Source organism: Typopeltis vanoorti, chromosome 10 (assembly GCF_054136105.1).
Source record: "Typopeltis vanoorti isolate ZY-2024b chromosome 10, IOZ_Tvanoo_1.0, whole genome shotgun sequence".
NCBI lineage: Eukaryota > Metazoa > Arthropoda > Arachnida > Uropygi > Thelyphonidae > Typopeltis > Typopeltis vanoorti.
Window position 1 is genome coordinate 28,037,970 of NC_143558.1, and position 13,936 is coordinate 28,051,905.

At 35.7% G+C, this 13,936-nt stretch overlaps 1 protein-coding gene across 4 annotated transcripts in view; it reads left to right on the top strand.

Annotated features, from left to right (window-relative positions):
• The window catches only part of Dbp21E2 (putative ATP-dependent RNA helicase Dbp21E2), a 154,781-nt gene extending 142,779 nt beyond the window's left edge, over positions 1 to 12,002 (top strand). For all 4 annotated transcript variants that reach the window (XM_090399301.1, XM_090399298.1, XM_090399299.1 and 1 more), the window contains exon 13: positions 11,777 to 12,002. In XM_090399301.1, the coding sequence (XP_090255427.1) occupies positions 11,777 to 11,884 (108 nt within the window). In that variant the 3' untranslated portion in view covers positions 11,885 to 12,002. The remainder of the gene's footprint in view (positions 1 to 11,776) is intronic.
• Positions 12,003 to 13,936: the final 1,934 nt, after the last annotated feature.

The window sequence follows — 13,936 nt, forward strand, 5'->3', positions numbered from 1 at the left end:
CATAAACATAATCAAAGACATTACATTAGAAAAAGATGATTTATTAGTCAGTTTTGACGTCTCTTCCCTCTTTACAAATGTTCCAATCAATGACACAATTATTCTTTTACCTGACAAATTCCCTCCAGATATCACGGCACTCTTTGTGTGTGTATTACATTCTGGTTATTTTGTATGGCAAAACGCTTTCTACCTGCAAAAAGAAGGCACAGCCATGGGCTTGCCATTATCCCCCCCCCCCCTATTGCCAACTTTTATATGGAACATCTTGAGTAACATGTTCTAGATTCCTCTCCTTTAAAACCCAAAGTCTGGCTTAGGTACGTTGATGATGTTTTTGCAATCTGGCCCTATGGCTGCCGGACACTAGACACTTTCCTTAGCCACCTAAACAAATGACACAAATGCATACAGTTCACAATTGAGATTGAAAAGCAGAACACACTTCCGTTTCTAGATACACTTGTCACACGTCTTCCTTCTGGCAGTCTTTCCTTCATGTTTACTGTAAACCGACACATACTGACTAATATATACACATAAACACAAAAATGGTGAATGTATCTGCCTGTGTGTGCCTGATGGTTCCTTGGCTTTCTCTGTTTACAGAAAACCAACCCATACAGGTAGATACATTCAGCAACAATTTCCCCCCCCCCACAACAATATGGGGTTATGAAAACCCCATATAACAGGGCAAAATTAATCTGTTCAGATGAAGTGCCCTAACCACTGAACCTAACCACATCCTTAACACATTCTTATCCAATGGCTACAACCCCCAAAAAATCTATAAAATATTAAAACCAGTTAACCACAGTCCCCTTCTTCCTTCCCCCCCCCCCACCCCCATAACAAAGATTACATCTATCACTATTCCTTACATTCGGGACACCTGAAAAGTTAACCAAAATCCTAAAAAAATATGACCTGACGACCTGTTACAAATGTATAAGAAATTGGCATCCCTTATCTGCTTCATCAAAGACCAGCCACTTCCTCTAGACCTACCAGGACCCTTGCAGCTGTAAACTGCAATTTACATGGTAACAACCCTTTTTTCTTCTTAAGTAGCTTCTCCAATTTGGAGAGTAGCAATCATGGTATGCTAGAGTATCCAATCTTCTGCCATTCTTTTGATCTCGTAATAGCTCTTGTAACATTTCTTTATATTATCAATTTCGCCAGACAGGCAGGACAGCTAATATTAGGATATCCGAACACAAAGACTACATCCGGTTTCACCAATACAGCCATTCTGGACTTGCGGACCATGCTCTGGATACCTGCCACAGATTATGATGGAAGAAAGCCATTTTACTACACTGCAGCAAATATAAATATGGAATCAGCCTCAGCTCTAAAAAAAACTTCCCAAACCTCAACACATTTGGGTACATGAGACTGTCCCAAATTTGGGAAGCTTGCATCATGAGAACATCAGCCTAACAGCCAAGACAACCCAATTTAGCCTGCTAATGGGGGTCACCTTCAGGACTCTAGGAACGTTAGTTACTCTTCGGCGTCATTTGCTAGTTGTTAGTGCCTGCATGCACATATTATAGTTTCATGTTCCCATGGAAATGGCAATGTAACATTGCCGAAATATAGGAAGTATTAATTAAAATTATCTTTTAATTAATATTTGGTATGTGTTGTAATTTCCTGAAATAATTTAATAGTTGTAATATAAAGGACTGATTTTAAAGATCTCTGAGAGAAGAATTGAGTTTACTACATGCTGGTCATATTGGCAGCATAAGTTAAGTATCAACCCTTCAGCTAGTGGTTATGGGGGTGAATCCCATTATGATAATGGATGTTTAGCAAAATGTCTTTAGGTGATAGACAGTTTCATTTCCCAGTGTGAAACCACTGACTTGCTTTTTTGTTGGTTGGTGGTCTTATGAAAGATTCTACGAAAAATTTTTTCCACATTAACGTGGTAACAACCTTTTCTTCTTCTTAAGTAGCTTCTCCAATTTGGAGGGTAGCAATCATGGTATCCAATCTTCTGCCATTCTTTTGATCTCGTAATAGCTCTTGTAACAGTTCTTTATATTATCAACCCAAGAAGTTCTTGGTCTACTGGGAGAACTTCTTCTGTCTAATTTTCCACCACTATTTCCAGAGATGTTTTCCTTGCTGATCCTCTTAATATGTGTCCTGCCATCTTGCACTTTCTCCTTATAAGGTCTTCCATGAGTGCGTTTTTGGTTCCCCTTAACTTCAATACCTCTTCATTAATTTTTTCTCGTTCCAAGAAATCTTCAGTGCTCTTCTATAGCACCACATCTCAAAGGCCTGCAATTTCTTGATTATGAATTTTGTATATGTCTCTTTACCAACACTTGAACAACTCTTTATGAGCTTAAATGCCTCAATCATATCCCCTCTCTTCCTCCTATTCACAAGGCTTTGCAAACTGCATTCCTTCAATCTGTCCTCCTCATATCCCAGAGACCAGTTATGACCTTAGTCAGTGTTCTCTGGATCCCATCCAACATATCCTCATCACTATGAAAACCAGAGGAACAAATCTGTGCACAACATTTTATACAAGGCCTAATCAAGACCTTGTACAATGGAACCAGAACCGCTTTATTTCTGCAAGTTAAGGTCCTCTGCATCATTGCCATAATCTGATGTGATGCCTTCACAACTTGTGCAGTTACCTCTGAATTTCAGATCCTTGTCCACCACTACCACTCCAAGGTCTCTTATCTCCTCATCTTTCTCCAAAATAGGATGCAAAGTATACACTTTTGCTAAGTGTACACTTTGCATCATGTTATTGCCTACCAAATTTCAGAAACTTACACTCGACAACATTGAATTGACAGTTCCATACTGTTTCCCACTCATACAGTCTATTCAAGTGCTCCTGTAAGGCCACAGCATCTGCTTGATTCCTCATCACTCTCCCCAGTTATGCATCATCTGAAAACAGTTGTATATCACCACTTAAACCTATTTCCACATCATTAATATACAAATTAAATAACAATGGTCCCAAAACTGCAGCACACCACTAGTGACTTTCCTCTTTTGAGATGGTGCCCTTCTTGTAATGATGGTAAACAAAAAATCTGATTTTTTTTATATTCTATTGGTAATGATTTTTTTATAAAAATTTGTTTGAGTTGAATTATGCTAATCTACTGTTTGGTGTACTAATAACTTCAGATTTAATCACTCATTTCCTTTGATTAACTGCTGATCTTTCTGCATATAGAAATCATTATCTCCAGTTTTTCACTTTCCACTTCATGAACAACCATTAACATCAACTATTGTTATCTCTTGTTTATTCATGCTTAGCCTAGTGGCTGTGCACTTCACAACTATATGCCTGGAGAAGAAGTGTCCTAGATTCGATTCCCATTGGTGACATGAGGAACTGAAGAATCTTCCTCAGCCATAGCCAAGTTAGCTAGTCTTGGGCATGGACAGTAAGGTTTTTTCCCCAGTTTATCCTGGGGGTTTTCATCCCGCAAAGCAGGCAAACTGGCCTTGAGAACTCAACACTACAGACATAGGATACACCAGGACATAGGGCTGACCACCTTATCCTGTGAATGGTTTGAGGTCTGATGATTAATAAACCCTCGACACCGCAAGTTAAAAGAAGAAAAGGAAGATGAGATCTGTGGGTACATTGATATAAAAATTTTGTAATGGGTGGTGAATTTCAATAGCACCATTTTTGTGTGTCAAAAATTCTTATTTGTACACAGTACTGATTGCACACTACTGTATACTGAAATATAGCAGAGGGATGAAGAAACAAAACAGGACTTGACAAAACTACTCATCCCCGAAGCACTGTATGTACATGCATTACTTTTGAAACTCCTCTCATATATATGGGGGGGAGAGGTCTGGAAAGTTCTGATAAACACCTAGAACAAAAATGTTTTTTCAGAAAATATCTTTTCTTTTAGAATACATAAGAAGGCATAAAATTAATTAATTTTTGTTCTAGATGTTGATCAGAACTTTCCAGACCTCCCCCTTTGTGTGTGTGTGTGTGTGTGTGTGTGTGTGTGTGTGTGTGTGTGTGTGTGTGTGTGTGTGTGTGTGTGTGTGTGTGTGTGTGTGTGCATACATACACACACACACACACAGTCGGGTCTCTTTTTATGCGGTAGATACATTCCACAGAAAACTGCATATAAAAAATCGCACAAAAAAAATACCTAACTTATGTTTACAAATCTGAAAACAAACCCCAACTCAACATCACCAGAGTTAAAGATCGGTACTATCAACGTAAGAAGCCTGAATGGCAAAGAAATGGAGCTAGCGGAGGAATTAGATAAGTACCAGATCGACATAATAGGGGTGACTGAAACAAAAAAGACCAAAACTGGTGAGATCTTTCTGAGCAATAAATACAAAATGTTATATTCAGGCAATAACAATCAAGGAAAAGAAGGAGTAGCCATAGTATTCAACACAAAATACGAGGCTAATCTTCTTGAATGGCAGTCAGTCTCAAGTAGAGTAATGTGGGCAAATATGAGAATGGGGAACTGGACAATGAGACTTATTTGTGCCTATGGTCCCACAGAAGGTTCTACTAAGGTAGAAGTGGAGGAATTTTTTGAGGCTTTAGAAAAAGCAACTGACACAATGAAAAAGAAAAAGTTGGTCCTTGTTGGGGATCTAAATAGTAGAGTAGGAAATGATTGTGAGACATACAAAAATATTTTGGGAAAATTTGGAGAAAAGAGCAAAGCTAATAATAATGGCAAATATCTGTTGGATTTCTGCTCAGGACATGGACTGGCTATTACTAACACCATGTTCCAACATAAAAATGTGCACAAATTCACATGGAGAGAAGAGGCTAGGAATAAGAAAAGTCTCATTGACTATGTTATTGTTGATAGTGATGTTTTCTCCCTGGTGCAGGACACCAGAGTGTACAGAGGATTTGAAATTGGAAGTGATCACTATTTAGTCTTGAGCAGGATAAAATTGAATTTCATATTGAAAAGAATAACATGTAAGAAAGTTTTAAAGCGAATAAAAGTTGAGCAGCTCTCAGATGTAAACTGTAGACTAAAATACAGAAATATTATTGAAAAGAAAATGAAAGAGTTTGAGAACAGGAATCAAACCTTGGAGATTCAGTGGCAAACTCTGAAGGAAACATTGATTGATTCTGCCAGAGAGGCATGTGGTGAGGTTGTCTGTAAGGATAAAAAAAATCAGAACTCCCTGGTGGACACAGGAAGTTAAAGAGGCAGTGAAGGAAAAGAAGAAAGCATATCAAAAGTTCCTGGCAAATAAGTCAGCTTTTACTCTTACAGAATACAGAGACAAATGTAAGAAAGCTAAACAGTGTGTAAAACTAGCTAAACAAAAGTCATGGGAGGACTTTGGCAAGAATATAGAAAATAAATATCAAGAAGGTGGCAAAATATTCTGGAGGTTGTTGAAGAAGCTTAGGAATGGAGGAAAGAGTGCTGTGAAAGGAATTAGAGATGATAAAGGTGAAATGAAAACAGGAGAAAAAGATATCCTTGGAGTATGGAGTAATTACTTTGAAAAACTGCTAAATGAAACAAGCAGTGATGACAGCACAGTGATAAAAAAACACTGACCAGGCATGCAGTCAGGAATACATATCCATACTTGAAGTAGAAAAAGCCATCAAAGGCTTGAAATGTGGAAAGGCAGCAGGAGTAGATGATATTCGACCAGAAATGCTGAAGTATGGTGGTATAAGAGTCTTACAGTGGCTGCACTGCATAGTTCAGAAAGCCTGGACAGAGGGACGAATTCCTGATGATTGGAGTAGAGCTCTCATAGTACCCATATATAAAAAGGGAAATAAAACTGAATGTGAGAATTACAGAGGTATTTCCCTACTGAGTGTTCCTGGCAAGATCTATGCAAGTATACTTGAGAAATGGTTGAGAAGAATTGTGGAAGAAAAGCTTGGTGAAGAACAAGCTGGATTCAGGCCAAATAGAGGCTGTCAGGATCAGATCTTCACTTTACGACAAATAGTCGAGAAAGCATGGGAATATAACAAAATCTGGAAAAGGCATATGACAAGGTGCCAAGAGAGAAGCCATTCAATATGCTACAGTTATATGGTGTCAATGGGGCATTATATCAAGCAATACTTAGCCTTTATTTGAGTTGTGAGTCAGCAGTTAGAATTGAAGGAAGTACAGGAAGATGGTTTAATGTTAAATCTGGTGTGAGACAAGGATGTACATTATCCCCTCTGTTATTCATTATCTATATGGATCACATTATGAAGGAATGTGGTATTAAACCTGATATCAAAATTGGAGATGTTAATGTCAGCTCTTTGCTTTATGCGGATGATGTTATACTTCTAAATAAATCCGCTACAAGTCTGCAAGATTCTCTGACTAAATTGAATAGCTGTTGTAATAGATATGGTATGAAGGTCAGCAATAAAAAGACAAAGACAATGAAAATAAGCAGAATGATTGAAAATGTCAACTGTGTTGTGAATGGAGAACCTGTGGAACAAGTAAAACATTTCAGCTACTTAGGCACAATTTTTACTGAAGATGGTAAACTAAATATAGAAATAGACAACAGAATCAGCAAAGCTGGTATCGTGGGAAGTCAATTGAATAAATTCATATGGAATAAGAAAGAAATTAGTCAGAACACTAAATTAGCTGTATACAAGACTGTGTTCAAACCAATTTTAACTTATGGATCTGAGAGCTGGGTCAGAAGTAAAACACTTGACCAAAGACTAGAGACCGCAGATATGAGAGTCCTGAGAAAGATTAGAGGCGTGAACAGATGGCATCAATGGCAATATCATATTAAAAATGAGGATATTAGGAAAGAACTTGACATTGTCAGCATCCAGGAATGTGTTAGCAGAGCTAATCTCAGATGGTATGGTCACTTAAATAGAATGGGAGAGGAAAGATTAGCAAAACAAGTGTTCTCTGCCAGGTTGGCAGGAAAACGACCCAGAGGAAGACCAAGATATAGGTGGATTGATACGGTACAAATTGCCTTAGACGATAGAAATATAAGATCTGATAATGTTGGAGTCTTGACAAGTAACAGACTGATTTGGAGGAAAATTGTAGATAGGAAGTTAGTAATGATGTAATTTTTTCATGTAGTACTGTCATATCCTGTACACCCCTTGAGGGTACATGGCAGGAATTTGATGATGATGTTTAAAAATTAGGGATATGTTCCATAATTTTCTAAAACAGCATAAAACTGAAGCAATGAATTAAAATAAACCTAAAATTGCAAAAAAGTTTATAAAAATTCAGGAAAATAAGATTGCCTAAGTTTAGTTATTATTTCTGGGAAAACTCCCATGTTACTCCTCTTAAAAACTATTATTTTTAGGGCTATTTTGCCTGCTTTCATTTAGGAGTGCCCCTTTTGTAATGTCATTGGCTTTTTACTCAAGAATTCTTAGGGCATTGCAGATCTATTTTAGAGACAAATATATGTAGAATAATAGAAGAAAATTCGCTCATACCTTTTCTTGGATGTTTTTGCTTGTCTTCTTTCTGCGATGTGCATATTTCTGCTGTTATGATGTTAACAGGGGAGTGGGAGAGGGTAGGCAATGTGGGAGAAATTAATTTGAAAAAACCTGGGTTTTCTTGTGATATCCAGACATACAGTTCTTCAGCTCACATTGGAATTTAAAAGCTAATTTAGAATTTGTGTCATTAACAAGAAAATGATTTTCCAATTTAGTGCACAGTTCAAGACCTTCTCGAATTATATTTGCAGTGAGGGGGACGAGTTTTTCTTCCACTTTGCTATCGTTTTCTGGATCTTCAACAATATCTAAAGTTAATCGATATCCAATAATGTTGTTGCCACTTAAGGCATTATCCACAAGCAATTTGTTTACATCATTCTGGCTAAATGTATCAAAACCTTCTCCACCAATTTCATGTGCCGAAGTAATGATTTCAGCTGATAATGTAGATGCTTGAATGGTTGCACTGTTTTGCAACACATCCAGGCCAAGCTGCTTTCCAGCAGGCATTTAAAGATTGTGGTCTTATTTCAGCAATAGCAGGTGCAACATGATTTAAGCAGTCCAAATTAGAAAAATTTTTTCCAAAAGTCAGTTAGTGTTAATGATTCATTTTCTAGTTTATCTAATATAAATTGAAAAGTGTGCTTAACATAATATTTTTTAAAAGCAGCAATTATGCCTTGATCTAATGGCCGAATAATGCTTGTTGTATTGTGTGGAAAAAAACACTACCACATTTAGATGCTCTAAATGAGAATGACTTGGTGCATTTCAACAATTAATAAAATTTTAAAATCGAGAACTTTTTCGGTTCATAAATGTTTCCACTTCTGGTACAAAGCAATTATTGAACCATTCAGTAAATACAGCAGTTGTTACCCAGGCTTTTGTATTAGCCATCCAGTGTACTGGCAGCTGTTTTAGAGCGTGGTCTTAGAGATCGATTTACTAGGAGAGGGTTTCAACATTCGATCCCCTGATACATTGCTACAAAGTAACATCGTTACTCAGTTAAATTAAGGGGATAAAAATCCCTTATTATTTTACAGCCAGTATGTTTTCGATCTTAGTTTCACATACTGGCTGTAAAATAATAAGGGATTTTTATCCCCTTAATTTAATTAACTTCGCCAGAAAAAATAGCCGTTTGGCTTTTCATCTTAGTTATATATAATATATGGGCACACTTTTCTGGCATTCGTATAGTGAAGGTATGCAAGTTCTTTTCACTTAAACTTTGATATCATCCAGGTCTACCTACTCACTGATGAGACCTCAAAAAAGGTTGAAACTGGTCTGGGTAGTGACCTCTCCTCATAATGTAATGACAGTATTACATCTCCTAGGAGCTGTGTTTTTACATTATGAGAAAATATCAAGGATAGTGAGGGAGCTTGCTCCACCTTTGCTTCGAGTTGCTTTGGTGTTGTACTACCAGGTGGTCACTTACGCTTGGATTCGCTGAGAGTTCTTTGGCATGAAACTCTCAGATCATAGTTTTCGATCTTAATCTTTGCTTGCTTTAAACCCACTTGCTTTTTTCTCAGGCGATGTAAGTTCGACTAGGCATTTTCTTCCAAAACAATCCTGTTTCTCAGTGTTAAACATTTGATTGGGACAATATCCACCATCTTCAATAATTTTGGTTAACTTCTCTTGAAAATTTTTGGCTGTTGCTTCATCTGCTGCTGCAACCTTGCCTGTAATCTTCACATTATGAAGTGCATTCCTTTTTAAAAACCCGGTTTGCCATCCTTTGCTAGCTGAAAATTCTTTATCAGCCTGGGAAGTGAAAGTAGATGGCTCCAATTGCTTCATCTGTTCATAAAACCGAAGAGCTTTTTGTTTATTTAAATAACTGCTTATAGAAATTCTTCTTTGAGTTAATTCTTCAATCCAAATTACGAGCATTCATTCCATTTTTTCTAATAAAGCATCTCTTGAGTACAATGATAATTTGCACTTAGTTTTGTGCCAGAAATGACAGATTTTCGTATTGCGACTTCATTCTTTTTAATTGCCCTTATAGTAGATTCACCTAAATTAAAATGTTTACCAATCACCATAGATTCCTCTCCTTTTGCTAAGCGATCTAAAATTGCAATTTTCATTTCCAAAGAAATTGCTTTTCTTTGGTGCTTTTTTTTTTCTCCATTGGGTCAAATTAAATCTTTAAAATAAAAATTAGCAAAATTTACACTTACGATAATGAAAAGACAAACACTTACTCACAGCGAAATTAAACTTCACAGACACTCACTGCTTACACGTGGCATAATTGCCAGAATTTGCTGCAACACACTACTCATTATGTACAATGGTACATAAGTTTTGAAATTATGCACTACATAACTTCAAAACCACATAAAAAGAGACCTGAGTGTATATATAATAGTCATAAATCCCTTTGACAAAATCTGCATATATACAGGATGTTTCAAAATTATGTATGCACAATTTAAATTTTCTTTACCACATTTTAAAGCTAAGAGATAGACAATTTTTTCACAATGAAGTAGTTTTATATTATTTCTCAGATGCATGCAAAATGACGGAGAATACTCAGTTAAGTTTTGTATAAAGAAACAACAATTCTAAAATGGTACTGGAAGTATGAAAATGTCAATGCAGTTCAGCATACTTGGGAAAACAAAAGTATAGGACAACCAGACATATAATAATTACTTGGTTGCATGATAAAGTTGAGGAATGTGGAGTCATTTTTTTATGCATGGATAAAAAACGAGATCGAACTGGAATCAACATTTTACTAGGATGGACCCAAACAGAATATGTAAACTAGTAAGAGACTGGAAACCAAATAACAAAAGACCAGCTGGTTGATCAAAAGAATTGTGGACCAACTGCCTGCATTGAAATATTTCAATGCAGGCAGGTTCAGCATATCAGTATCTTAACATGCAAGAGGAAAAGGACAAGTAATGAAAACGTTGAAGCAATAAGAAATGCAATCATGTGCTCTCAAAGGAAGTCAACAAGACAATGTTCACAAGAGTAATAATGAAGAACTTAAACCATTTATATATTAATACTGTATGCACTCCAAGAAGATGATCCAGATAGAAGATTGCAGTTTTGTGAGTGGTACATTAAAAAAAAATGATGAGCCATGTTTTTTCAAGATTCAATTGTATAGGTACATTTAAACTTAAGGACCACATAAATCATCATAGTTGTGTTTACTGGGCTACTGAAAATCCACCTGGAATCACTGCATATGGGAATCTCTTCATGTGGAATAATTGGACCTTATCTGTTCAATGGTACTGATAATGGTGAAAATTTCATGAAATGTTGATAGATTTTGCTGTACCAAATATTAGAAACATAGTTAGAAATAGATTTTTTTTTTTTCCCAACAAGATGGCATTCTTCATTATCATACAGCAGTGGTATTATCTCAACAATAAATTTCCTGATCATTGATAGGTAGCTGAGGGAGTACTTTTGAATACCCTCCAAGATCTCACCTCGTTTTTTTTTTTTTTTTTCATGGGAGGATACTTAAAAAATCATGTTTATAGTCACAAACAGGAAATGTGGTGGATGATAATACAACAGGAAGCAGAAAATATATTTTGCCTGCCCTATGCTTTTCAGTTTGTAGATCATTTGGTGAGAGATGCAGCTCATATTCATGCTGATGGTGGACATTTTGAGTATTTAAACTAAATTTATATTATTATGAAAAAAAATGTCTATCTCTTAGCTTTAAAATGTGAAAAGAAAATTAAAATTGCATATATTGTTCATGAAATATAAATTTTTAAAGTGTGTACACATGATTTTGAAATACCCTGTATATATATGCCCTTCCCCCTAAATGCACCTATGAGTTTTATATATTTATTTACTTTAAAGAAAGAGATAAAGATTAATTCATGATGCATATAAATTAAAATATTAGAATCATGTTCTTTTTTATGTTAACATATTCTGTGAAATTAATATGAATAAACATAGAATTATTTAATTTCACATGATTATAGATAAGCCAGAGGCACTTAAGCCTCTATACATGGATTGTAGATAAGATATTCATGAACTACCATATCCATTATTAATCTCAATCCTTGGTTTTTAATGTTCCCAATTTAGCATAGCTTTAATGAAAAAATCTCAGAGTTTTGTTGCATTGAATCATAATGCAACAATGATAATTAAATATATTAATTACTGGAAATAGTTAGTGAAGTTTTTCTTTTATTTTTATTATTTTTCTTTCAGTTAGCTGTTCGTAAATTGCAAGTGTTACCAAAGGTTGATGCCAATATCAAAAGAACACTTTTTAAGAGGATAGTAGATGATGATGAACTTGCTTTTCTAGAGTCATGATAGCTAGGAAATGTGGTGGATCTCTGTAAATATTATCTTTCTTGCAATAATGGATTTTTTAGTGCAAGAGAATGTCGAACCATGAATTAATGCAATAAAGTAGTGGTATAGTTTTAAATAGCTTTTTTTATGCTGTTAATTAACATCAAATATTTTTTTTGCAGACTAGCTGTTGTTTTAATAATAATAATAAAATAAAACACTAGCGAGTACATTTCTGCCAATTTGTGACACAAAAATTTCCAAGATATTGGGATCACTTTATTCTGAATCTGTTTCAGGATATTCTGCTTCTCATAATTATATTCATCAAAATAAAATCATTTGCCACTTCTTTGTATGGCTGATGCAATGTTAATAGAAGTATGGTAGGTGATTGCTGAATTGATCTTGAAAAAATTTTTCAAGTATGTTTTAATTGACATGTCACACCTAAACTATAAGATTTTTTTTTTTTTTTTTGCATAACTGCTTTGACACACACACACACACACACACACAGTGGTACTTCGACTTACTAACTTAATTTGTTCCTGACCGCAGTCCGTATCTCGAAACCCAATTTTCCATTATATCTTACAGGAAAGCAATTAATCTGTTCCCAGATTCAAAAATGTAAAAAAAAAAATTCAAAAAATAAAAAAACTATTCTCAACTAAATGAAGAAAATGCAAAGAACTGGAGAAGGAGTGAGAATGAGCATTTTTACGCTATAAATATGCATTTTGTATACCATTACATATTAATTTTTATTTATGAAATCTTTGGTTTTACATGATTAGTATGAAAATCATCTTTCATTAAATTCTAAAAAAAATCAATTTTCTTGTGGCTGGTTTTGTGGTTCAGGAGTTTTTGATTTGTTGTTATCAGTTGCTTCTTTTTGTCTCTTAGGTGAGGGAGGTTTAAAAAACCTATCCAATGCTGACTGAATCTGTCATTTCCTTAACACCCTTCTAAAGTGATTACTGAAATTATCATTGAAGATATTGGTGGCTCTAGAAAAACAACACCTTGATTTGGATGCCACTTGTTAACCAATTCGCCCCGGTGCTGTAAGATTTTTTTTACGTCACTTGATGGAATTGCTCCCTTTTTTGTTGCTGTCTTCTTCGTCCTCTGAAGACATTTGCTTTTCCTCCTCATCCCTTTCTTCTTCCTGCTCTCTTCTTAACATGTTTTAATTGACATGTCAATTAAAACTTCTTAACTCCCGTAGCTCTTCAGTGGTGCTCAATGTTGTGTTCCTCTACATCTGCTTCATCAACTTCCAAATGCAAGGTCTTACCCAGGGAGACAATTGTATCTACAATGTCAATTTTGCTTTCAGGTCCTTCCAATGCAGTTCCTAAGACACAATCGGGCCATAACTTTTTCCATGCTGATTTTAGAGTTCTCACAGAAACATCTTCTCATGCCTGACTAATAAAATGCAAACAATTGGTCAGGAACGAATTAAGAATATTGAAGTGATTCTTCCAGAATTCCCTGAGGGTTAATTCTGTGTCAGTGATAACTTCAAAGCATCTTTGGTATGAAGCTTTTTGAAGTTGGAAATAATATATTGATCCATTGGTTGTAGGAGTGGTTTGGTATTAGGAAGCAAGAACTTAATTTTGATGAAATTAAACTCTTCATCCAAATCTTCAAACTGTGGTGGATGTGCTGGAGCATTGTCCATTATAAGAACTTTCTCAGGCAGACCCTTTTCTTGTAGATACCGTTTCACTGTGGGAGCAAAGACCTCTGTCATCCACTCACAGAAGAATTACCTGGTTACCCAGGCTTCTGCTGTTACCTCTCCACATAATGCTGAGATTGTGCCTGTTAACTTTCTGCTTTTTAAAGACTCTAGGATTTTCAGAGTGGTAAACCAACAGAGGTTTTATCTTCAGGTCACCACTGGCATTGGCACAAAAAAGCAAAGTTAGTCCTTTCATTGGCTTGTGTCCTGGCAATGCCATTTCCTCCTTAGTGATGAACATTCTCTTAGGTATTTTCTTCCAGAAAAGCCCAGTTTCATTGCAGTTGAAAACTTGTTCTGGTCTGTAA